Source organism: Rissa tridactyla, chromosome 8 (assembly GCF_028500815.1).
Source record: "Rissa tridactyla isolate bRisTri1 chromosome 8, bRisTri1.patW.cur.20221130, whole genome shotgun sequence".
NCBI classification, from domain to species: Eukaryota; Metazoa; Chordata; class Aves; order Charadriiformes; family Laridae; genus Rissa; species Rissa tridactyla.
Genome location: NC_071473.1, coordinates 3254680 through 3266990, shown reverse-complemented (window position 1 = coordinate 3266990; position 12311 = coordinate 3254680). Strand labels below are relative to the sequence as shown.

Below are 12311 nucleotides of genomic sequence, written 5' to 3'. Positions count from 1 at the left end.
TGGGTGCGGGTGGGTGCGAGTGCCAGCGGGTCCTGCGCTGCCGGCACACGGCGGAGCCGCCGGCGGGAGGAGCCCGGCCCGGCGCTGCCCGCCCTCCGCCCGGTGAGTGCAGCCGCACCGCGCCGCGGGACCGGGGGAGAACCGAGGAACCGGGGAACAGAGGTTGGGAGGGGAGGGGGGGAGCGGGGGTCTTGCGGCAGCCCGGGACCGGGGTCCGGCAGCGCGGCCGCCGGGCAGGCAACTTTCCCGGGAGGGAGGGGAGTCGCGGCGGGCCGCGGCCGGGGCTGCTCTCCCGGGGTGCGGGGGGGACCGCGGCCCCTTTCCCCCTTCCCCGCCCGGAGGCGCCGTGTCCCCGCGGCCAGGGACGGAGCCCCCCGGTGCCCGCGGAGCCCCCCCGTGCCCGCGGAGCCGCGCCGCGCTGCCCAGCGCTCACGGCCGCCTCTCAACTAAGTTGCCGAGAAGCCATTTCTGACCCGGCACCATGCCCGAAAAGGGAGAACATCGCCAGGAGCCCTCGCTCATCCCATCTCTCTGCATCCTCTTTTGCAGGCGTGGCCGGTCCCAGCTAAACATGCCAGGAGCGCTCAGGGCAGCGCGGCAGGCTCTGCCCCGTTAGCCCAGGGTGCCTGGGGGGGCTCAGCCATGAATTCCTCCCCCCCCGCCCCCGAGGCCCCCCCCGGCCCGCTGCAGCTTTGGCAGGAGGAGAACCAGACCCAAGGCGGGCTCTGGAACGGGAGCCAGGAGCTGGGCTGGGAAGAGCTGGAGAAGATGCTTTTCCTCTTTGCAAAGGAGCCCGTCACCATCAGCCTCACGGCGATGTACCTGGTGTCCTTTGTGGTGGGCTTCGTGGGCAACATCATGTCCATCAGGGTACTCACTCGGAAGCGCCGGAGTCGGGTCTCCAGCCTGAGTGCCACCCGCAGCCTCCTCATCAACCTGGCGGTGTGTGATCTCATGGTGGTGTGCATCTGCATGCCCATCACCGTGGGCAACCTCATCTACAAAGCCTGGGTGTACGGGGACTTCCTCTGCCGGGCGGTGCCCTTCATCCAGGCTGTTTCTGTCTCTGCCAGCGTCCTCAGCCTGACCGTCATCAGTGTGAACCGGTACTACAGCGTGCACAACCCACTCAACGCCCGGTCTTTCTTCACCCAGAAAAGGATCCTCAGCACCATCCTGGTGGTGTGGTTGTTGTCCTCAGGGATATGCATGCCCCTCATCTTCATGAACAAACGGGACGAGATTGGGGTGGTGGAGGGCTTGCCTCTGGTGTTTTCCATCTGCAGGGAGATTTGGCCTCAGGAGAGACTCAAGCAAGCCTACAACTTCCTGCTCTTCTGTGCCCTCTACTGCCTGCCAGTCCTGTTCAACATGGTCATCTGCTTCCTCACAGTGCGCCGCCTGTGGAGCCGCAGCAGCCAGCTGAAGGAGAGCACTGCCTTGAACCGATCTCTGCCGGCCTCCAGGCTGAAGATACGGAAGAAAGTAGCACAGATGGTGGTGGCCCTGGTCCTGCTGTTCGCAATCTCCTGGCTGCCCGTCTACCTGATGGACATCTGGATCGATTTCAACATCCCCAAGTCTTTGCAGGATGTGACTCCTTCTCCTTGGATCCTGCAGCTCAGACCTTTTGCCCAGTGGCTTGGCCTCACCAATTCCAGCCTCAACCCTATATGCTATTGCTTTGTTGGAAACCTCTACAGGTCAGCCAAGGAAATGAAGAGCAAATACCACCAAAGAATGGTTTCTCTCTTTAACTTCTCTCTGTCTGAAGGGACAACCCGTTCCTCAGTCCCAGAGCTGCTCTCTTACCGGAGTTCAACAGAGCCTTCTAGGAAAGGACCCTCCGCCACCCCCGCTGTGGGCAGGAGATATCAGGGAGGTCACGGCCATAAGAACAAGTGTGGGCGCTTGAACTCCTGCCAGCATCCACCTCTGAATACTGTTTCCAGCGAGAACACTTCCTTGTAATTCTGCTCAGGAAGTGCACCTCGTACCCTCATCTGCATTTAATGACTCTTTAGAGGTCTTTCTGAACCAGATATTTTAATGCTGGAAAAAAACTTTCTTCTAATCACTCCCAGCACCAGTTCAAAAATACAGGGACAGGGAAAGAAGCATGTAAGGAGAGAAAAAGATGATGCATTTTAACTCAGATCAAGTTTTAAGACGAACGATTTTTACAAGCAGATGTGTAACCTGTTGCCCAGTCAACAGGCACATAATTAGATAGATCGGCTTCCCAACGAGTGAGCTCTCCCCGCAGCTCCACCTCTGGATGCAGAGATGCTGTTTGGATACAGCAACGATTTGACAGCTTGCTGCTGCCCACCCTGTGCTGATGAAGAGCAGCGAGAAGCAGCACTCTCTGCTCCAAATCCGTCAGTCGTAGTTGCAAGCAGTGAAGAAACGTTCGAAACACTATCATAAAAAGTAATAGTAGCACAGAATTTCACACACTTTACCACTTGAGATTTCATTGTCTGATCGTATTGTTTCACTCCTCCATGCAAATAAATTCTCCTGATGTGAAGAGACAGTGCCAGAAGTACTAAAGCAACCGTCATCACTCCACATTTGGGAATCCAGAAGGGATAATGTGGTCTCAGAGGTGATTTAGGAAATGCGTATTGGAAAATATTCCTTGGGCATCAGCTCTCTTTCTAACAGCTATGTTCCTGCGGGTGGAGTGGAAAGAACCGGGCTTCTATTAACATGATTTGCACTTGAAACACCAGCCCTTGTTCAGCTGTGTCTGTACCAAACAAAGTCAATGGCATGTGAAAATAAAAATAGCAAATGGTTTATAGCTAATAAAATCAGAATCAACCAATGCAATGCTATTTGTCTGGGAAGGAGAGAATCAAAGTGCTCGCTTTTCCTGAGGATCAGAAGTGGGTTAAAACCTATTTCTTCCGTCATCTCCTTTAAAGGAGGCTTTGATAAATAAATTGTATATTTTTATTATGTTAGCATTGAAGGGCCTCACTAAAGCTTAAGAATTCAGTTGCGCTGAGCACTGGATCTGCATCCATAAAGAAAGGAAACCTTTCTCCCAAAGAGCTAAGTGAAAAGCCATCAGACCGGGCAACAGGTGGGAGAAAGAAAAATACGACAAAGACCCCGAAGGCTGGAATGGAAGCGGAGCTGAGTCCCTTCCCCGTGCCAAGCGGGAAGGGCAGGAGGCACACCGTCTCCTGACGCCAGGAGAGCCCGTGCCCACCACAGCAGGGCTCTGCCCTTAGCAAGCCCTGCACCCAAGGCAGCAGCCTCCCTGGGAGAGGATCTTGCCTTTGATGGCACTCAGGCTTTTGATGACTGGGGAGGAGAGGGGGGGGGATTATTTTTTTTTTATTACTGAGCAAGGGAATGATGTTCTGGGGAAATCGAAGTTTCAAATAATATCCTCCTGCCTTCTAGGGAGCCTTTTTGCTCACAAAAAAAAAAAAAAAAAAAAAAAAAGAGACAAGAAATAGCCATTCAACCCAACGGGATCCCCACCTTTTGTAATGATCGCACAATAACATCCTGTGTTACTAATGATCTGCCAGGAAAACAAAAGATTCCTCCTTAACAGGCAGTGCCATCCACAATTTGTATTCTCTTTTTGTGTGAACGAGAGAGAAATTACAACTACCCAGATTTACTTTGGGTGAGAAATGGCTTTTATGTGTGCTGGGAGACGAGAACATCTGCATTTTTGCAGGTGATATAGGAGTGTACTGCTTGATCTTTTAGTACCTGTGGAGAAAAGCCTGTGAAGATTTTATTTCCTCTTTCAAGGCATATTTTTAGGGCTGGCAAAATGTACCAGGCTGAGGAGCATTAAAAGCTTGCTCCGAATGCCCACTGATTCCAGGTCCTGGAAACAGATGTCCTCCACCCCCAGACCAGATGCGACACAATACTGAAACTTCCCTACATTGCCCTGACCAATGTATTTAATCCTGTCCTGTATAAACCGCAGTGAAAGGACCATGGAGATGCCAGACCAGCTCTGTCCCACGTGGTGGCCGGGCTCGGAAAATGGCCGGGATCAAATAAGGCAATCAAAGGTGCAAGAAATCCACATTTTAAAGCATCCGAGAGGAGAATTATTTTTTTTTCTCAGCTCAGGAGCCTGAGTCCTGCCCTGAATGTCTCTGTACCCTCCACGGAGGCAGAAGTACCAGGGATTGCATGTTCTCCTCCACGTGCCTGTGCCTTCCCCTCCTGATGCAGGTGCCCATGCCTTTCTCCAGCCCCACTGAGCTCCTGACCACCAAGATACACTGCGGCAAGGTCATCTCCTCCTCACACTTTTAAATGTATTTTCCAGATTCATTCAGTGTTCCTGTTTTCCTATAATAAAGTCGAATTGCTCCCTTTAACTCCTCTTTGCCTCCCTCGATCGCTCTCTCCCTACTCCCCACGTTCCCACCGCTGCTCCACTGTTTCTATAGCGAAATCTCCCCCTGCCTCTCGCCGTTATCGCTCTTCGCCTGCGAATTCCCCTCACTCTAACGACTCATTCACGTCTTCCCTCACTCCCTTCCTGCCCTGCTGGTTTGAATGGCTCCTTTTGTGCTGCAGACGCCTGTTTGCTACGGAGAACGCTGATTTATTTTGCACGGCTTACCCGACGGCTGCCAGGTAGTAATGAATTTCAGTCACTATCACCCAAGGGTAAATGAGAAGCGGTGACGTCAATGTGAAAGCCACACAGCACCCCGTGAGCCGCCCGGGCGCTGGCAGTGATGTTATTAACCTGAGCAGGTCTGTGGGACGCAGCAGTGCCTGGGTGGCTCACGCTGGCTCCGAGTGAGGGGAAACCTCAGCATTTGGGAAAGCGGCTTTTTTCCCCTCCTATCTGATAAAACACCTCTCTGTATTTAGGGCCGAGAAGACATCAGAGGGTCTTCCAGGACACAGAAGCTCCTTGTTTCAGATGGCAGGCTCTTTGACAGGCGTTCAAGGGACTCCTGGCCCATTGAGGAATCGGGAGTGGACGCGGCTCTGGCTGGTGATCACAGACGATTTCCTCAAAGGAGCTCAAGCCAAGCGTCTCGCACTTGGTGTGTGGTTGAGGAAACGTGTTTCTCTCTAAATGCGCCCAGGCAGACTGGAAATGTGAATTTTAGATGTCTCGAGGCGAATGTTTTCCCGCAGCAATGCCGCTAATGCATCTCAGTCCCACTCTTCCCCCCACGGGTCTTTCTTCTCTGCTTTGCCATTTGAATCAATGCGGGCATTTTACCACGTTACCAAAATAGGATGTTTAAAACAGCTTTACTTGAATCCCTTTGCTGCGGTAAGGACATACAGTGAGTTGCTGTTCAATAACTCTCTCTGGGATTATCCCGCGATCTGTTCCTGTACTGTCAGTATTGTTTCAAAGATGCTACAGGTTTATTTTCTGCCTGTGAACCACTGGAGAGGCAAAAAAAAGATAAACTTTCGTACGAGGTATCATAGAGGTACGTACAATCACGATCGGTACATAGCCCTCATATGGAGGATGATGAATCACTGTTTCTTATAATGAAATCCTCAGGGGAAGGCAGTGAAACGATTAGAAGCATGTGTAAGGGCAAGGCAGCACCTTTCTCACACCGCGGCAGCCGCTGAGCTCACGGGCAGAGGAGGTGGTGAGGGCTGAAAGCAATAAATAGGGTTCAAGAGGAGACTGGACTGTTCACAGAAGCAAGAGCCATCAGGGGCTGTTGAAAAAAAAAAAAAAAGATGCAACTTTGTCTTAGAGAGCATTGGGTATATAACCTATAATTTCCGCTTTTGCTCCTTGCCAGGACACGTGCTACTGGCCACCTTTGGGAGCACGACGCTGGGCTGAGCATCGTTTGGTCTATGCGGTACCTTTGTTCTTATGCCCTTAATGCAAAAAATCCTCCAGTGCTGGGGAGAGCAGGGGATGATTTCAGACCTGGCATAATTTAATCAACAGTAAGACTTTACAGGACAGAGTCATCTGGAGGTAGGACACGTTAACGCTGACGCAGCGCAGGCGGGGAAGTGCTCGCTCAGTCACTTGCAGAGCGAGCGCTGAGGAGTCCCAGCGGATGGTGTGCGGTGCCCACTGCAGTGCAACACAACAGGAACAGCAGACCCAGCCCTCTTCCAGTATCCATCAGCCCTCTTCCAACATCCATCAGCCCACTCAGTGGGGCAGCACCTTCACTGCAACAACCCTGAGCATCCCAGAAAGAAGAGCGTCCTCCAAAGGGAAACTCCCGCCTGTCGGTATTTTACATATTAGCCTTATTGATGCTGGCATTCAAATTAGGGTGGAAGACGGCTGGTGAGTCACCTGCCACAGCAGTAGCCCCCGGTGCGGTTCCCCTGTCTCCTCCCACACTCCCCCCACCACAGCACATCCCATACGCAAACACCTGAGCTCTCCTGACCTGCGATACCTAAACGAACAGGGAGAGCGCAGGAGTTGCCTTGTGATGTCCTTGTTATAAAGAACCAGAGAACCATCAGTGTGAATTTTCTAGGAAAAATCAGCGCAGCTCAGTTTACCTTTGCGATTATATTCAGCATGAAAATAAATCACCGCAGGCTGCTAGAAGAACAAATAAAAGAGCAGCTATGAGCAGGTACAACCAAAGAGATCGCTGGAACCCTCTGGGAAAGTCAGCCTCCAGGAAAATACCGCTTGCCTGGCACATATGGGGATCATATAAGACTTTCCCAGACTTTCTGGGAATGAATGACTGCTGGTCAGGTCAGCCCCGGGGGCACAGGAATCGCAGCATTTGCTTCCTCTGCCTGCTAAACATCTTTAGCCAAAGTCCCAGGACTCAGAGCTGACACAACGCAGCTGTAAAGTCAACACAGTCTCATGCACCTGCCCACCCCAAAGCTTCCCCGCCAGCCGTGATGCGGGCTCCTGGCTGCCCTGATTTAGGGATTTTTTCCATTCTTAGCATGAATCAACCAAGAAAACCTGGGCTGGGGCAGAGGAGGAGCCACATTAGGACAAGTACCCGATTCGGAGAGGGAAGGATGCTGCTTTCCACCTTACAAGGGCACCCGCTCACTAGAGGTTGGGAGGCAGTCATATAATTTAATTATTTCATTAATATTTTATTCAATTAATAATTTTAAAATATTTCAGCAATAAAGATGGATGCAGTGCTTGCAGAGAACATTTTTGTGAGTGAGGAATCTACACCAGAGCCTTCCCGTGTGGCGTCTCTTCCTGATTGCGAGAAACCCCCTGAAGAAATCAGTGCCCGGAGCACACGGGTAAAGAGCTGGCTTGGGACCGCCAGAGCAGGGGGCACTGACTACCCTGTGATTATCCTCACGGCATGGGGAAGGGGAAGTCTCATGGAGCTGTAATGTGACCTTTTACTTAAAATGTTTTCTATGCCCAGCCTTTGCCCTCTTACCTCATTGCACCCCAAGAGAGCTGGTTTGTGTTGCAAACCTGGGGGGGGCGGGGAAATTATCCGAGGAGACTTTATTTTTAAAAATACATATGAAATATTTCTGCCCCTGAAAGACGCGGGAATTAACAGCGTGTCCCTGTATGCTTTACTCCTGTCTCCCTGAGTTTTTATGGCAACAGGCAGATACTGCGGAGCACAGAACGCTGCGTGCACTGCAGGATAAAACCACCAAACTTTAATCATTCCTTAATCAGGCGTGCGTTTCCCAGCCGCAGCACTGCGCCAGGCTCTCTGGGTCCAACTTGCAGAGAAGCGAGCAGTCAGCACCGCTGATGGCCAGCTCTGGCTGTCCCGCCTGCCTGGCAGCGTGGCCGTCCCCTGTCCCCGCAGGAGGTGGATGGTTGGTGTCTGGCCAAGCCGAGTCCCTCCGCTCCGCACCTCCCAACGCCGAGGACCACGTCCTCAAGCACAGCCGCCGGGGAGGATTCCCAGCATGGCTCCCATGCTCCGTGAAACAGGCTTGGCCGCAGCTCGGGGATCTGTTGCACTTGGCCAGCGCAGGATGGGGAGGTCGAATGATGCTCGTCGCTAATCACAGCAGAGGCTGAGCCTGGGGAGGGGGGCTGCGAGGGCCCGCCGACCACGAGCCGGCGATGCTCCAGCATCTCTGGGCGGCTGCAGAGGTATGCGGCTTCCCCAGGTGCCGCATAGTCTTTGCCTTTCTTCATTTTCCACTTGAGGTGTTTTCAGTCAACCCTCGCTTTCCTCAGCCATTCACCGCGAGAACGGAGCTGCTGAATTAGAGAGCTGTATGAATGAGTCTTTAGGCAGATGTATCCCATTACCTGGTGCTCACAAGTCGTGAGCTGCTATTTCTTTGTTGTGAGGAAGGAAAATGTGGCTAAACATTCAGGAAATGAGCTAAAAAATAAGAAGGGGAATGAAAGAAAATCCAGACAGTGAAATAAAACCATCGTAAGGCAATTACTGTGGGAGAAGTAGAGCTGCCAAGGATATTAAAGCTCTCACGCACCTGCTAATCTCTTCTGATAAAGGTCTGACTGGCTAAACTAATAACGCTATTAAATCTGCAGTCATCATCACCAGAGGCATCCCAAGGATCTCACAAAGCCGCGTGCCTGGAAGAAGAGCATTTCCAGCATGAATGTGCACAACCAGCAGCAGGGACGTGGTACCTGCACCTGAGATGTCAGCGTAATCGTGGAGCGGCTGTGACTCAGTAACCGCCCTAATTGCCTCCCTCAGCCGAGAACGGAATCCGGATTTCCTAAAACTCCCTCCAACACTTCTGCTTTTTCAGACTGTTCTTCTGGGCAGCACCGGAGAAAACAAGACGTTCCTGCACAGCCTGGCAGTACGGATCCATCGTTGGAGTGGGCTGACTCATAAAGTCTTCGCAAAGGCTGGGATGTTCTCCTTCAAAAGCTAACGACATAGCACAGCCTCTGGCAGAAAAGCATCAAGAAAAGGATATGCGATGGCAAAAGTATCAAAAATCCTCCCCCTAAATCCTCGCGGCGGGGGCAAAGCTGCAGCCCGCTCCTCCTCGAGCCGGAGGAGAAACGGGCTGGGGTGGGACGAGCAGCCCCACGAGGTCCACGTGGTGGCCCTGGCACGTCGGGGAGGGGGCGTGGAGGGGCACCCATGCAGCAGCACGAAAGGATGATCAAGAGTTTCTGCAAAAAACCATTTTTGATGCCATCGCTCCAGCGCAGATGCCGAGCGCCCGGTGAGGCTGTGGGGATGCTGCCTCCTCCACGGCAGGAGAAGGTGCACAGGTGATCTGCTGCCCAAAACCACGCAGATCCTGCTTCTCTTCCATTCCCTCTCCACCAGTGTTGACTTCGGCAGAGTTTCTCCTGATTTATACCAGCAGGAGATTAGAGTGAAGCCCACAGTGAATGAAATACTGTCAAGGTGAGGCTGCTGTCACATCAGCTGCTGTAATTCCATCGACTTAATGGATCTACTCCTAATTTACAAGTCAGAGCTGGATTCGGCACCAGAGGCTGAGTACAAAGGTGTCATTTTTATATAGTCAAATTTATATCTGAAATAAATACCACATTAGATCCTTCCAAGAGGTCTGAGCTGCAATGTATTCATTTTCCTCCCTGCAGGAACGTGAAATTCTCACTAATGTTTTCAGGTTACCTTCAAGTCTCAAGGTTGGATATTTTTCAGCCCTCTGCTTGTTCCACACGGACCCCGAGGGTCCAAAATAGGCAACTGTATCCTCCAGGGAATCCTCCAGCAACTTGCTGCGAGGAGCATTGAGCCCCTTCCTGGGGCTGCCGTTTGCCAGGGCCAACACAGCAGCCTGATGATGTGCAGCCTCTTGCAGTGAAAATTAAGATAATGAAGAATAAATAGGTTTCCATCTATACGGACTTTTCTTGTATACTTCAGAAATAAGGAATATTTACACATAATTCCCAGCCAATAATGGTGTAGGCATACCAACTTCAAACCAGCCTGGTCCCTCCAAAAATCAGTGAATAGCTGTGTGACCGCAGGCTGCGAATGGGAATTCATGGCTTAATCGATATCACGTCACAGGGGACCAACTGCGGGAGAATGAAGTGGATCTACGCAGATACACGGCCCGAAAGAAAAACACATCCACAGCAGCCACACATCCGCATCTGCAAGCACAGCGCGGGAAGACTGCGTAGGGTGGGAAAGTCTTCGCTCTCAGGCAAAATAACAAAATACTCTTCCTGATCTCATCTCCCTAATTCCCTTCCTGAAGTCCAGGCAGGACAGCCCAGAAGCCAGAAAACTGCCAAAATTGTCATGGAAACAGCAAAGCTTTCCCGCGAGGCACGGTGCCAGAACTGGAAGCCAGAACTCCTAGCAACGGCTAACAACTCTTTCCCCAGTCTTTCGCTCCATTAAGCAATAAATGAAAGCTGGGACAATGGGGGGCAGCGATGGGTGCAGGGGTCTGGGCGGTGGTAAGGGGGCAGCTCGCCCTCTTCCATGCCCACTGCCAAGGGAAGCCAAGAGAGACACGGGGGAAAGGCTCCTCGCTCCAGGTCTGGTTGGCTGCAAGGGTACAACGCAATCGGACAGCGAGACCTTACATTTCTTATCTGCACACTCGAAGCTGTTAAACGAAGCACTAAACCAGACAGGCCATCAGAGGCATTCTTTGCTGCCTGCTCCTGCACGGGAGTATGGCCGGTAACCCATAGACTCTTCTCACGTTGGCACTTGGGAAGTGACTGGAGGAAATCGTCAGGGCATGGCACTTTCTGATGAAGGCCCATATCCTGCCCTGTGGGAGCAGAGATGTGCTCCCTGAGAAGGACTCAAAAGGAGTGAGAAAGAGAAAAGCAGTGTTTCATTTTTGCTGATAAGCCTGAGCATGTTTGGTCAAGCAGCCTTTGCCCGTGGGAAATGTTTTGATAGATTATTGTTGGGTTTGGTGGGGTTTTTTTCCTCAAGTCTTTTCTCAACTGTGAGAAAAGTTAAGCATTATGGTTTTTATTCCTTGGCATCCTGTGCTGGAATAAGAGAAATCTGAAAATAAAGGGGTGAGATGACAGTGTGACCCTGAACAAAGAGCTGGACGTATACAGGGCTGAAAACAGCTTAGATTGGGAAGCAGTAAGAAAGAGCATAAATAAAGTACCCTTAGGTGAGCACACACCTGTGCCTCCCCTGCTAGGAGGAGATACTTCAAGAACCAGATAGCCAACACACGGACTACATGAATTTGTCTCACCCTCGCCTCTGCCCTTAGTACGTGATGGTCTGCCGTCCACCCCGGGGAAGGGGAGGACAACTGGCTTTGGCAGTCCTTGATGTCCTTTCCATAGCCTTTTCAAATGGAAAGTGCCACACGACTCTCCCCGTCATTGCCTTGTACCACCGCATGAGATGGGACTCGACTTCCCTCGGTCCTGCCATCCCGAGGACATGCCCAGGACCTGGTCCTGCAGGCTCTGCAGCCCAAGGCTTCGGTCCGGGAAAGGACGGGCTGGAGCCGTACAGACTCCGTTGCAAGGACTGGGTCCTCAAAGGAAATGCTATCTGCATACATTTGAAAGCATGGTTATTTAATTTGTCCTTTCTTTGCTCCTATTTTTATTGCTAACCGTTTAAATTATACAAATGAGGTTTTCTCTTGTCTCATCCCCCGAGAGTCAATGCATTAAACAAAACATTAAAATATACTCATAATCACGGCAACTCTTTCATATACATTTATAATCTCTGAATTACTGGCATTAATGCAAAAGTGGTTTCTATGCGCTTATCTCCTCTCACTGCTTCTATGTCCAAAATATACAGCATACGAAAGATAAACACATTGAAACTACCCATCCATTAACACATCTGCCATCCAGAAACAAATGCAAGGAACAAATTTACAAGGAAAAGCCAGTGAAGGAGACAAACACAATTACAGTGATGTGTCTCCACCACTGTCTGATCATTAAGGACGACGATAAGAGAATTAAATGTTATTCCAAAGACTCTGGCTACTTGGGGGCTGTTTCCAACATGGGAGGCACGAAGCAGAGAAAAAGAGCAAGATGGAAAACACACAGTGCCCCAGGGCAAACAGCCTGGCTTGTCACCTGCATGTAGCACGGGAGCCCCCCAGAAATACCGGGAGGACAACCAGTAAAGAAGGCAGGAGTTACCCTGTATCTCCAATGGTTGCAACCAAAACACTTCCCATTTTTTGGAGAAAAACAAGACACCACGAGCAGCCCCCAGCCACGCTCTGGAGGACAGGGAAAGGGTGAAGGCGCTCAGCGCTTCTCAGCACCAGCAGACAGAGCAGCCGGTACCTGCTCCAGCCTCTCTGACACTCTCGGGCTCCTGAAGATGTGCTTGGTCCCAGTTTGGTGTTGCTTTCACAGACCAAGCTGTGCCTTGGCA

At 51.5% G+C, this 12311-nt stretch overlaps 1 protein-coding gene across 1 annotated transcript; it reads left to right on the top strand.

Annotated features, from left to right (window-relative positions):
- Nucleotides 1-642: 642 nt before the first annotated feature.
- LOC128914387 (galanin receptor type 1-like) lies at nucleotides 643-1971 on the top strand. The gene has a single exon (XM_054213316.1). It carries the CDS (start codon nucleotides 643-645, stop codon nucleotides 1969-1971), a length of 1329 nt encoding a protein of 442 aa, XP_054069291.1.
- Nucleotides 1972-12311: the final 10340 nt, after the last annotated feature.

Coding starts and splice junctions, on each gene's coding strand:
- LOC128914387 (XM_054213316.1), top strand. CDS start 643: ATGAATTCCTCCCCCCCCGCCCCCGAGGCCCCCCCCGGCCCGCTGCAG.